This window comes from Tamandua tetradactyla, chromosome X (assembly GCF_023851605.1).
Source record: "Tamandua tetradactyla isolate mTamTet1 chromosome X, mTamTet1.pri, whole genome shotgun sequence".
In the NCBI taxonomy this organism is placed as follows: Eukaryota; Metazoa; Chordata; class Mammalia; order Pilosa; family Myrmecophagidae; genus Tamandua; species Tamandua tetradactyla.
The window spans coordinates 42,441,969-42,456,219 of NC_135353.1; the positions used below are offsets into that span (position 1 = coordinate 42,441,969).

At 36.4% G+C, this 14,251-nt stretch overlaps 1 protein-coding gene across 5 annotated transcripts in view; it reads right to left on the minus strand.

The window, feature by feature from the left end:
- GRIA3 (glutamate ionotropic receptor AMPA type subunit 3) overlaps positions 1 to 14,251 on the minus strand; it is a 344,281-nt gene that overhangs the window by 75,732 nt on the left and 254,298 nt on the right. For 3 of the 5 annotated variants that reach the window (XM_077145651.1, XM_077145654.1, XM_077145652.1), the window contains exon 11: positions 8,088 to 8,464. In XM_077145651.1, the coding sequence (XP_077001766.1) occupies positions 8,088 to 8,464 (377 nt within the window). Of the gene's footprint in view, positions 1 to 6,760; positions 8,465 to 9,915; positions 9,984 to 14,251 lie in introns of those variants that run through there. The other 2 variants (XM_077145653.1, XR_013169443.1) reach the window with 2 other exon arrangements.

The window sequence follows — 14,251 nt, forward strand, 5'->3', positions numbered from 1 at the left end:
TAATTTATGGAAATTGCACTTGTGTTATTCTGTTGAGGCTAATGGACTGTGTCTGTGTCTGAATGATCTAAAGTCAGGTCTACACATCATAATGTGGTTATTTTAGCCACCTTAATAGTTGATTCAGATCATCATGTGGTTGATCCAAATGACTCAGCTAAGATTGGCTGTTGACATGACTGCAAATAAACCTACTTAAATGCAAAATGGTCGTTCTCAGGGCCTCTTGTCTACATAGCTATTAACTTGGGTAATTCTCTGGTTAATATCATGATATACCCTTGAGCATAGAGAATTTGGGTGATTGTTCACAGAGAAATGAAATTTTATTATTCTCAAGCCTCAGAGTAGGTACAAGAAAGAGCTTCCATGGCATCAGTACTGAATGCAAAAGCTTGAAATTATTCACTTTCCCCTCAAGATAAGTAATAGCTTTGACAAAATGTTCAGTGGAAATTCCAACATTTCTTTCACTTTTAAGGTATGAATTCCTAAATCTTTTCACTGAGAAAGGGGAGAGTGAGACCCACCAGGAAAAAGCTCTATAAGCACTTTTACATATCCTTCTCTCTTTAGTGAAACTACATAGCTACTTAAACCCACATTTCAAATGGAGGCTATATAAAAAGTGACTGATGGGTCAGCCCTACCACATTTTATACAGGCTCTATTAAAATAACATAAGGCCTTAAAGTTGAGATAAAAATACCAGCCATTTTCCAGTACCTTTCTCCCACTTAAAGCAGCTGCAAAATATCTAATATTCATTTCAAACAGTTTTGTTGCACAAGGCAGATTTTGAGGTTAACATAATAAAATGGCTGTAAAATGCTGAACATTTAGTGTTTATGAAGGTGTATTATGAGGACCTTATCATATCTTCAAAGAAATGTAAGAGGAAGCATGAAGTTAATGAAAGTAACTTAGCAACAAGAGAAAAACACATACAAAAACATTGTAAAATATGCACATTAAATAATATACAGTGCTCGGAAATCTGTAACCATAAGAAATTAGAGTTTCTGAGTTAATAAAATGTGTTTTATGACTTCTGAAATAATAATAAAAGTGAGCTATATTCTGTAACCGTCATCCTGTAAGTAAATTTTGAAACCTGCACCTTACTAGTTTCACAAGATGAAGAGCTTGAACTGCAAACCACTTCTCCTTTGCACAAACTCTATCATTCTTTTCTTTTCTTCCTCTTTCTTTGAAAGAATGCATCATTTCTACATTCCATTCAATGCTATGCCTGTGACAGACTTTAAAAAAAATGTGCAGAATCAATCTTTGGCTCTGATATTAATCTTCTTTGATGGGAATAAATAACCATGTCCCAAAGACTGAAAATTACACCTTTCACCCAGAAAGGCCATGAAATAGTTGTAATAAATATTCTGATATTACATCATTAATTTATTACCATATCACTACTGCTTTGAAGTGAATTCGCAATAGGATAAAGACACTGGTCTATATAAGTAGGGGAAAGGATATCGTTTAAAATGGAGCCCCAAATTCTCATTGCTTTTTATCTTATTCATATTATACCCTTCATTTCTTTTGTTGTTATGCACATACTTTCCATTTTAAAGGAAGTTCTATGTGTCAACTAACCTGGAAGGATCCCCTGCCTTCGCCTCCAAAGTCCTTGATATCTTCAAAACAAGAAAGTAATATAGTTGGAATAATCTGTAGTGTAATCTGGTTAAAGTTAGTCCATTCTTTCCATTTTCCCGCCACTAATTCCCCCTACCTTCACCTCTTCAACTTGGCTAACCCTCAGATGTCCCTGCACCTTCATGGAATATCAGTAAAAGAAATATTTGTCTGGAAGGACTTGACTGTCAACTGCTTAGTGGTTCCATGAAAGTTTCACTAAGTAAACAAATTTTAGATAAAAAAATCTTGCAGGCTCCAGTCAATACCAGTCAGATTTTGTGGAAGAGTACACCTAAAATTTCTGCAAAATGTGTAATACTTAATGAATACACTATATGGATTCAAGAAGGAATGCTTTAGGTTATTTCCTCTTATCAGAAACTTATTTGGCACTGATTAGAATTTCAACTGTATTCCTAAGGAGTCTTAGAAACTAACCTGCAAATGAAATACTAGAAACTAACATGCAAATGAAATAGTCTTCTTGAAACTAGGATGATTATGTGCAGGCAGTTTAATAATGACAATAGCACCCATTTACTGAGAATGCATTATATGGAGGCACTGTGCTTTATGGTTTAGAGATGAGAAACTGAAGCTTAGCAAGGTTTAGTGACTTGCCCTCAGGTTACACAGTTGTTAAGCAGATTGTGAAATAGCAAGTTTAACTTCAGTGCCCACATGCTGTCTCTTGCCCTTCTCCTCGTTCCCTACTCAGGGAGAAAAAGTTTGAATTCAGTCTCCTCACATGTTTCCCCAGCTCTGCTCCCCTCCAGTCAGTTTTTATATGGATATAACCTCAACTTATTACACTGATTATCCTCTCTAAAATTGATTTGGCTTCCAGCTTCAAATAGAACATGGTAAGTCACTCAAAAAAAATGGGGTAGATGAAAATATTAAACCTTATATTGACGTATGTTTTCTAAACTTCTGCATTATTGTCAATGTCTTTGTTTGAAATTGAATGATGCCAGCCGTTTTCCTCATGATGGCTCATTGCTGATTTCCCAGTCTTTTCCTTTAAGGGAACACACAATCAATAGCATTTTAAATGATCACTGCCTACTTTCTTTAAAGGCAGTTTCATTAGAGGTTGGAAAACTAGAACACAGCTCTTGTGCATAACCATGAGGAAAGAATGGAACAAACAGTATACTATTAGATCAGTAGCAGGAGGCAGTGAGCAGTACTGGAAAAAATCCTGTTTCTCGTTTTGCACTTAAAACCTCCATGACTTTGGTTCTATCACATCATCTCTCTGGGTACTGGTCCTTTGTCTATCTGTGAGAAAAGCAGTGTGAAGTAGAATGAACATGGGTTTTGGAGTCAGAGTTAGGTTCGAATACTGCCTCTGCCACTAACTGTGCAATTGGACAAACTATTTAACCTCAGCATCATCTTCTTTGACTTAAAAATAAGTATAAATATTCTGAGGATTAAAATTCATGTGACGATGCAGGTAAAATGCCCAGACACAGTGGAAGTTCAGTGAAAATTGTCACTTCACCCCTAGTAAACACAAGCAGTAGGACTAATTTATGTCAACCATCACCTAATTCTCTAATACCTAGTAATTCTGCTTTAATATATGGCTTCTTATAATTTCTTGATTTGCTGTAATTTTGAAAAAAGTCAGAGTGTACAATGTATGTTCACATTCTGAGTTTACATACCAAGTGTGGCCACTAAACAGAAATAAAATATACTGCTGGTGTTTGCAGTCAAGGCAACCACAAGAATCTTAGAGTGCAACTATGTTATCAGGGATTTTGAAGTCTGCTGAAAGAGAAACACATTATAGTGGGGTTTGCTGTTATAAAATTGAGTACAAATATGTAACAGACTTTCAAGACAAGGAGAAATGTCTCCTACTTAATGGTATATGATAAATATGGCAAGACACATAACATTTTAGGAAGCTTAAAGATATGTTCTTTTGAAAGACAGAAAAGTCATTATGGAAGGATCACCTATATGGTAGAAAATATAGTGCTCATAAATGTAATCCTTTATTACTCAAAAACAGTAAGGATAGTACTTATTAATCTAGACTAGTGTTATTCTGTAGGCTATCCCCCACTACTGGTTGAGTTTGGATGAGCATTTTAAAAGTATGAAACAAAATAGAAAATACCAGAAAGTGTGGCACACCGTAAGGGTAATGTTTGGTGCAACTGTTGTCATATACATATACATATATGTGTAGTGAGTCATGATGGTATATTTATTTCTCATACATCATGGTCAAAAATTTTAAAAGCCACTGCTCTGTATGACAGTATCTACTGTTGTATACTAATATCCATATTTTGAAAAAAAATGATATAATTCAGAGCCACAGCTTAAATTCTGTTATGAAAAAAATCTGTTCAGCTTGTCATTTTCAGGTCATCATCTTTAAATTGTTATTTAACAAAGCAATATGCATAAATGCTTCTGAAACAAATGGCCTTTTAAGGGTCCTATAAGAATATGTAGAGTAATATGCAGTACTCCAGTGGGGTTATCACAAATTTGGTTTTGAAAATTCACTTACAGAAACAAATAAAATCTCCAGCCTTAATGACGCTTTGACATTGTCTCAACACAGATTGCCAGCCATGTTAAAAATCACTCAATTACAGGGTCATTCAGAAACTTTAGGAAAGAAACTATCAAAACAAATGAATTCCCAGATGATATCACAAAAAATGACAGACATGCAAAACACAAAAGGAACAGAGAATGATAAAATTTGGAGAATCTGACCAAGCAGGTTGAGAGTGGAAAAAAATTGTGACATAAAAGCAACATATTTAGACAAAGTTTGCCCTATACATAATATACTAAAAAGCTGAAGATGTTTACCAGTGTGTTATATTGCAAAGCTTCATTTTAAATGTTTTGTTCCCCAAGTGGATAATCTCAAAATGAGGCATGCTGTAAAAACATGATAAGGTACCCTTATCAGTCCTTATGTTCTAAATGAAAGTCCCTATATGGTTGTATAATTGATTTTGGCCAATATTTGGTTTAATGGTCAATTTTACCAAAAACTAAAGCTTCTCATTTCAGGAAAAACATCAATTTTTTTTCTGATTATAAAGATGTTACATTTGCTATAATATTTTATGATTATGTGTTCACTACCATTTCTTGTGTGTGTGTGTGTGTGAGTTAACACAAACTAAGTGGATGAGGTCCAGGACACTCCCATACAATATTTTTAACAGCTTTACTGAGATATAATTTGCATACCATAAAACTTACTAATGTAAACATACAATTCAATGGTTTTAGTAAATTTAGAGTTTTACAACCATCTCCACTATCCAGTTTTGGAACATTTCCTTTCTCACCCAAATTCACTCATCTGTAGTTACTCTCCCATAGGCCTGGGATTAGGGTGAAGCGAGTGAGACATGTGCCTCATGCAAAATTTAAGAGGGTGCCAAAAACTCAGAAATCAAGTAATATTGTAATATACTATTTTAAAATATCAGAATTAATACCAAAATCCATAATGAGGAAAATATCAAAATTTTAAATTAAAACAAGAGCTGACCCTGCACTTGCTCTACTCAGTCTAACTTGCCTTACCCTAATCCTGACCTTGATTATGCCCGCTCCCCCCATCTTCCCATCTCCTGGCAAAGATTAATGAATTTTCTTTCTCCATAGATTTGCCTATTCTGAATAAATGGATTAATACAATATGATCAATACGAACCTTTCATGTTTGGCTTCTTTCACTTAGCATAATGTTTTTGAGGTTCACACATGTGGTAGTATGTATCAGTAGTTTGTTGTTTTTAATTGATGAGTAGTAGTGCTTTTTGTTTATCCATTTACTAGTTAATGGACATTTGGTTTGCTTCCATTTTTGGCTATTATAAAGATGTTATGAAAGTTTGTGCATATGTATTTGTGTGTACATAGGTTTTCCTTTTCCTTAGGTAAATAAGAGTGGAATTTGCTGTTTCATATTTTAAGTGTATGTCTAACTTTATAAGAAACTGCCAAACTATTTTTTAATGTGGCTGTAGTATTTTGTATTTTAACTACTAATTCATGAGAATTAAAGTTGACTCATGTCCTCACCAACACTTGGTACTATCTGCCATTTTGATCATAGCCATTCTAGAATATGTACAGTGGCATCTCATTGTGGTTTTAATTCGCATTTCCCTAATGACTAATGATGCTGAGCATCCTTTCATGTGCTTATTAGCCATTTGTACATCCTTTTTTGTGGAAGTGTCCACTCAAATATCTTTCCTATTTTTAAATTTGGTTATTTGATTTGCAAGGTTCTTTTATATATTCTGTATATGAGTCCTTTATCAGATATAAGGTTGCTAATATTCTCTTCCAGTCTGTGGCCTGTCTTTTCATTTTTCAATGTGTGTTTTGAAATGCAAAAGTTTTAAATTTTGATGAATCTAAGTTACCAATTTTTTCTTTTATGGATCATGCTTTTGTTGTTAGATCTAAGAACTCCTTGCAAAATCCAAGTCTCCTATGTTTACTTTTAGACACATCTGCAATTAATCTCCATAAGTTTGGGATTAGGGTGAGGTGAATATTAGCTCTTAAATTTAGGTCTAAGTTCTACTTGCATATGGTGTGAGATAAGGGTCTAAGTACATTTTTTTTTTACATGTGGGTATCCAGTTGTTCCAGCACCTTTTCTTGAAAACTATCCTTTCTCTATTAAATTGACTTGGCACCTTTGATGAAAGTTATTATTTGCTAGGATATAAAAATACAATTGAGTTTTGGATATTGATCTTGTATCCAACAATCTGGATAAACTTGTTTACTAGTTCTAGTCATTTTTTGTGGATATCTTGGAATTTTCCACATATAGAATCATGTCATCTATGAATAAAGATAGTTCAGTGTCTTTTTTTTCCAAACTGGATGTCTAAGTGAACATACTTGCTTTGTTCCCAATCTTAGAGGGAAGCATTTATTTTTTCACCATTAAGTATGACGTTAACTCTATGTTTAGGATGCCCCCTTCAATTCCTAGTTTGTTGAAAGTTTTCATCATGAATGGGAGTTGGGTTCATGTTTCTCATTTTTAAAAAATATTATTGTTTTGTTTTTATACCTGGTTTCCAAAAGGTTGCTTCTGTATCTGCACAGGTTTGTGGTTAGTCACTGTTGGACAGATACTGTATTGTAACACCTTGAGCCAGTAAAGCTTCTGACCTCTGTTGATTAATCTGTGTGGGTAGGGTAGCATATTCAAAGTCCAGACAATTTTCAAGTCTGCTCTGGGTTTTACTTTCCAGAGGGCCCTTTCAAGTCTTCTGGGCATGTACGCACCATTTCAGATTGACCAGAAGTATAGGAATAGCTTGCGCCCTCTCCCAGTCTCCACTGTGCATATGGTGAAGAGGTTGCTTGCCCCAACCTCCTCATCACCACCTCAACAGCAAGCTCAGGCAAGTAGAGCTGAGCTCTGTGCTTCCTCCACTTGCTGGCTTTGAGAAGTTGCTTCTGTCACAAAGGTGGTGGCTGTGGGCATTGCCCATTGCTCTTTCTAAAATGTCAGGAACTGCCATGCCCTGGCAGAACCTCCGTTCCAATTAACTGGGTATGGGACTAGGAGCAGCCCGAGGCCAGAAAACCATGGACTTCCCATGTTATTACCTAAAGTTTGGTAGTTTTTCAGGCATAAAAGTTTCTCAGATTGTTGGATTACTTTCAATGAGTTCCAGAGTGCTGAAATTGTTGGGTCTTTCTTTTTTTGGTCAATTTTGTCCAGTTTTATGGTTGCTTTTGGAGACAGAATTTTCCAATCTCTTCACTAGGCCATACCTGGAAGTACCATTTCACATGCAATATTTTGATTACAAACTCACCACCAATTCTTTTTTTGTAGTTAACACTTAAGGTAGTTATATTTGGAAATTAGAGAGAAGTTCAGTGAAGACAGGCCTGGATGGAACACTACAATAAATAATTGTAAGCAGTCTGAGGGAAAATGAAAAAGAGAGGACTGAAAGAGAAAGGTTGGAAGATTTCAAAGAAGAGTTCTATCTTCTTTCAAATTTTGCCTAGATCCAATCTCTTTTAGTGCATTTAATGAAAAAAAAGTCTGTGTATTCAGATAAGATTTTGAATTAGATTTATCCGAATAATTAATATTAATATTAGCTAGCAATGGCAGGTATATTCAGAGCTCAAATGTTTGCTATATTGTATATAAATGTATAATATTATAGAAATGCATGAAAGACATTTGAAGCAATACCATGAGTATGCTTGATTCACAAATGCAAGCAAACAAAATGACTTGATGATAAATTATGTTGTTGGATGGAATGTTAAATGAAAGCTATCTGGACTTGACATGGATGAATATTAGATGAGCATGGCTAGAGTATGGCCACAAAATGCAAGGAGGCATTTGGTATGACATGGAAACAAACCTTGGAGAAATATCACATCCTTGTTGCATAAAGGCACCCAAGGAAAACCAAAGACTGTTAAATATCCCAAATTCATTTGGAGGATCAGGAGGGCTTTGTGGGTCACGAGTTTCTTCATTGTTATCTTCCAAGTGCCATTCATAAGGACTGAATCTGCTGACTAGGAAAAGAACTACACTGACTCCAATGTAAGCAAAGACGATGCACATCCAGATCTCATAAGCCAAAGGATCCAGAAATGAGAATACGCCTGGTTTTGATTTCTGAGGCTTCTTTATCATGATGGAGATGCCCAGGCTCATAAACGGCTTTGAAAAATCTATGACTTCTTCACGGACCAGTGTTATAGTGAGTGGAGCAACAGCTATATCTGCTCTCTGAAAAACAAAACACATATATATGACTTTTAGAGACAGTATTTCAATCTGTCATTTGCCATAACATATCTCTTTAGTGGAAATACAAGGTCTTAAATTCCTATAATCAATCAATTTGTCAATATTTCGGTCATAAAAGCAGTGTATTCTAGGGGCTCTAAAATGCTTTAATTTGATGGTAAGTTAAGGGGAGGACACTGGCCTTTTGTCCTCTGAAATATATTGGCTTAGGGAAATTGAGGCAATATTTTTTCTAAAAATTATTTTTCACTTCCTGGCAACTCTACTCGTACAATATTTCTCATGACATCACTTCTAAACTTTTGTTTTCTTACTGTAATTTTCAAGCACTTATGTCTTATCTCCCTTACTTGACTAAATTCTTGTGGGGCAAATATAATAGACTATACTTATATTCGCTGCCATCTCACCAGGAGGTACAACACAGGACCACAGTTCTCAGTTTAACACTTGGGTATTTGTTATCTTGTATTATTATTATTGAATCTTTTTTAAGAGTATATCTATTAAAACACACATTCTTTGAAGGCAGGGATTTACTATTGTATTTTTGTATCTATCATTTTAACAGACCTTAAACTCAGGAAACTGTAAGTGTTTTAAAGAAGTTGTTGATTATTGAGTATGATATATATGAACATGAAAGAATCCTGCATGAGCAATAGCAAGGTTAAGGCAGTTATTAGAATACATATTAATTTATATAGTAAGCCAAATCTTTTGGTGGTGAATATAAGTGTACCATTCATCTGTATTGGATCAATAAAATAAATGTGTTGGTAGTGTGCTACATAATTAGCTTAAGTAAAGACAGGCATTGATTTTATTTTGCATCTCACAAGAATAGACACTAGGAGTTTCTGCACTCATTTATTTCGTTTTCCACAACTGTTCCTTTACAACAATAGTAGGTTTTAGCCTGGAGTCAAGTCTTAAAATGTACGCATAAAAAAATGCTTTTGACTAAGGAAAGGCTTTTGGATGATATAACAGGTATGAAGGGAAACCACCAGTTTTAATGATCGATTTTTCTATGTTAAATACAGTTATGCCTCAATAGCCCTATGAGTGTGGGAGGTGGGGGAAGGACGATGAGGAAATCAGAGGAAAGTCTGAGATGGAACATTTTCAAATAAATTAATTTTTACTACTTTGAAGTACATATAGTAATTCAAACAAGTTAAGAAATACTGCTTAATTAATTAAAGGGAAACCGCAGATAAACTACTAGCTAACATTTTTTGAGTGCTTTCTTTGTGTGAGGCACTGTGCCTCTTAATCAAAGTGTACCTTTGTACCCACAGAGCCTATTTATGTTATTTTCGCTTAGGAGATAATCAGTGAAGGTTGTGGAATAAGCAAGATTCTTTTCAAGTAGTCTTTCATATTCTCCCCTCAGTATTATCTACTCTCAAGGCTTCAACTCTCACCTCATTGCGGATGATACCTGAATCTCCAGCCTTGTTCTTGTGCCCCAGCTCCAGTTCAACATTTCCAACTGGAATAGAGCCAAAGGCAATTTTCATCTATTTACTCTTTTGCTTGGGGCCAGAACTGGTCACAGAAACAAAGGCAACTGAGGAGAATGGAGTTTGCCAGAAAGCTAATGATTTTTTGGCGAGAAAGTCTGAATCAGCTAGAAATAGTCTTGTCATGCCAAGAGATTTTACCTCCTATTCTTGCCAACATACTTCTGCCTCCTGCTCAGAACATGCATATGCCCTTTTAGTGTCATTTCCTATTTAATCTCATTTGAATTTACTTAATTAACTAGTTGTTTTTGGATGTTTTAAGTCTAAACAACTGATGGCTCTAGGAGACACTGCCATGTCTTATTTTGGAAGGAAGAAGTAATGGAGCATTTGTGTGAGAAAATCACTTCGGAGCAAATTCAGGAACAGTCCCTTTTCCTTGGGGAGCTGAGATAGTCAAAGACAAAGTGGGGAAATGAAAGAGTGTCCCAGGAGCTTGATGAAGGCCTGATGGGGCTAAATTTGGTTGGAAATATTTTCCTATTTTCTTGAATCAGAATAATAGACTTCTATGTGTCAGTAATGCCCCTTCCTGGAGTTCTTCCTGGAACTGGTCTGTTTTTCAAGCAGATAAGGAAAGGAGTTTGAGAATCTTGACCCCTGTGGAGGACTGAATTGTATGCCCCCAAATGACAGATTCCAGTCTACCTGTGAACATGACCTTATTTGGAAATTGGGTCTTCTCAGATGTAATCAAGTTAAGATGAGATCATGCTAGATTAAGGTGGGCCCTAGTCTAATGACTGATGTCCTTATAAGAAGAGGGAAATTTGTTCACAGAGACACCACACATGCATATGCACAAAAAGAAGAATGCCATTGAAGGCAGAGGCAGAGGTTGGAGTGCTGTGCCTCCAAGCCAAGGAATGCCAAGGATTGTCTACAACCATTAGAAGCTAGGGCAGAGGCATGGAACAGCTTCTTCCTAGGAGTATGCAGAAGGAACCAAGCCTACTGACATCTTGATTTTAGAATTTTGGCTTCCAGAACTATGAGAGAATATATATCTGTTGTTTTAAGCTACCCTGTTTATGGTATTTTGTTTTGGCAGCCCTAGGAAACTAATACAACTTTAAAAGAAGCAATTTATTAGAAAGCCTACCAGGCAGTAAGCACAGCTAAATACTATTAAGAAGTGTCTGGATAACAAAGCAGGACTATTTGTCTGATTTCCAGGAACATTCAACAAAAGAAAAGGATCCCAAAGCAATTATTCTTAGTTCAAAGTACTTTTGAAATCACAAAACACAACAGGAAAAATCTGTTCCCCTCAGGCACTTGTTCTTTTCCACAGCATGGCCTTTCTGTCTTTTCTGAATTGTTTCTTTCTAATGAGGTTTTTCAAAGAAGATAGAGTTTGTCTGTCTTTTTTTTTTTTTTTGAGGATGTTTCCTTGAAGAAGAATATCATTAAATCTGTGCTCATTTAAACCCCATTGATAAAATATATATAAAGATAAAAGATATATAAAAATAAAACCCATCGATGAGGATTTGTCCAAGAATGAGAATTCTCCATGCAGGACCTTAAAAAAAAAGACCAATCACAGATGGATAAAGACAAAGGAAAAGCAAAAAGCAGATGGGAAAAGGCTCAACCAATAGATAGGGAGGGAGATGATAATTATGAAGGGAAATGGGGAGAAGCAGATTCCTAGTGTCCTAAAATACCTGATTAGCAGCGCTCCTGGGACTGCTATAGCATACAGATGAGTGGGATGGTCACTTTCAAGGCAAATTAATGATATAAGAGGCCAACAGTGAAAAAAAAGTGAAGAAGACTACTCTCCAAATGACATTACTTTCCTGGTCTTTCCTCCTGTGAAAGCCAGTTTGGCTGGGAACGAATGTTGTTAGGAATTATGGATGGGAGGTAGGGAGTAGGTGAAATTCTAACTCAATAATGAAGTGCCGCACTTGTGGTATCCTGAACCACTCCCACAGCCTTTTGTCCTCAAGTCTTTGCCTGTGCTGGTCACAGCATTAAGCAGATCATTTTCGGAAACCTAGGTGGGTGCGTAAGTGGCATTTGGGTGCTCCAGTTGACAGACAAAAGACAGTAAACGTAAAGAGCTCTGGGTGAGAGTTTATTTTGCTTTTGCTTGCAACCTGACTACTTAAAGGATTTTAATCAAGCAGCTTAAGAGTGGCTGTGTGGGCTCAGTAAACACATCAAAGTAAGTATGATTTTTCTACCCACCAGTGGGAAACTTGGAGCAATTGCATTAAAAGGGGTGGGGGTGGGGATGGATTTAGTTTGAGGAGATTTATAATCCTTTTCATAGGTGGGTTGCTCAAGTCAAAATTTCATAAAACTTAAAAATACAACAAACTTATATGTACAGGGATAACACTTTAAAATTTGATAGGGTTAAAATGGGAATGACACTTTGTTAAATGTAAATTTTTTTTGTTTGCTGTGTGGCGGGGTCACATTTCATTGTTTTTCCATGTGAATATCCCATTATTGCAGCAACATTTGTTGAATTTTTTGTTTGTTTGTTTTGGGGAAGTGCATGGGCTGGGAACCGAATCCAGGTGTCCCACGTGTCAGGTGAAAATTCTACCAATGAACTACCCTTTCACCCCTAGTTAAATGTAATTTTAAAAATATTTTTTGAACTGGTATGCTTTCATCTGATTATTTGATGCAAAACTTGTAACCCCCCTGGAGCCTGCAAATGTGCAAAAGCTTATCAGCTATCATTTTAAAGCACTTTCTGAAAGCAAGGGGAAGGATGGGAGAGAGAGAGGTAGGCAATGTATTGGTGAGCAATGCATGAGAAATTATACACTGTCTGAAAGGAGAGGTAGGCATGCCCTGACCTCTTATCAACCATAAGGCTCTAGTGGCCCTTAGCAGACATTTGCTTTGGAAAGTTTCAATGTGTCAGAGAAAAAAGTGGGACATAATTAAGCTAGATGATAGAAATATAATTGCTGCATGTTGGGGGACAGGAAATAAATTGCTTTATTGGCTGTACTCTGTGGGATATTTACGGTCTGCAATTTTTAAGATCAAGAGAAAGACACAAGGCCTATTTAAATCTGTGTGACAACAAGCAATGTCACAACGGGATCTCCTAGTTTCTTCATCCAGAACAGATGTTCCAGTCTGGATCTATTGAGTACAGTCCCTTTTCCTTCGGGAGCTGAGATAGTCAAAGACAAAGTGGGGAAATGAAAGAGTGTCCCAGGAGCTTGATGAAGGCCTGATGGGGCTAAATTTGGTTGGAAATATTTTCCTATTTTCTTGAATCAGAATAATAGACTTCTGTGTGTCAGTAATGCCCTTTCCTGGAGTTCTTATGCCTCATATGAAGAAATGGGACACTTTTATCAAACTATCAGCCTTTCTGCCAAAGCCAGGTGTATTCAGTTGAAGAATAGAAGAACATATTTGACATGTTACTGAACGCTTGCTTTTTCACCTTTTAGCTGGAAGGACAGATCGACTTTCTGCCTTTCTGCCTTTCTTAATGGAAAATGAATCTATCTTAGGATAGTGACAGCCTAAGAGATAATTTCCTGTAGATGGAGAAATGTCAGTGTGACTAGCATCTGTAAAACTGCTATTTATCCTGGGAGCATGAAGGAGTCTGGGGACACCCAGAAGAAGTGGCCTGGAATCAAACATATCCTACCCCCATCTCTATCCTCAAGGTCTCTGCTGTCTTTTAAGCCAGAAAGAGTAATCTGGGCCCTAGCTTGCCTTGCTTTTCCCAAGGAAAACCCTCTTTATCCTTAGTTCTAAGTGCCAGTAAGTTAAGAACAGAGAAGTTTTCTGCTGGGAGGCTCCTTTTGCCAATTAAGGACTCAATTTCCTTCCAGTTTGTTTCCTAACTCTCTTTTTCTGTTAGGCCATGTCTCCTCTCAAAGGATAGAAATCTCCAGCTGTCTACTTAGGGTTTTCAAATATTTCCAGTGATAACTAGAGACATTCACTACATCATCCTGGAGGTCACAGATAAGCAAAACGGGTTTCTTGGATAGAAAATCTTATAAACTTAAAAAGGCAAGAGGGGAATGCTGAATCTGATACCACACCAATATTTCCATAGTCTGACAAACTTAAGGAACTGATCCAGGGTGTCCCAGTGGGCAGACCACTGGACCTGATGTCAAGAAAGCTGTGTCACAGTTTTAGCTCTGCCAAGCTGTTTGATTTTGTGACTTTGACATAATAACTGCCACCATTCCTATATCAACCTTTAGTTCCCGGGTTTACTCAATGG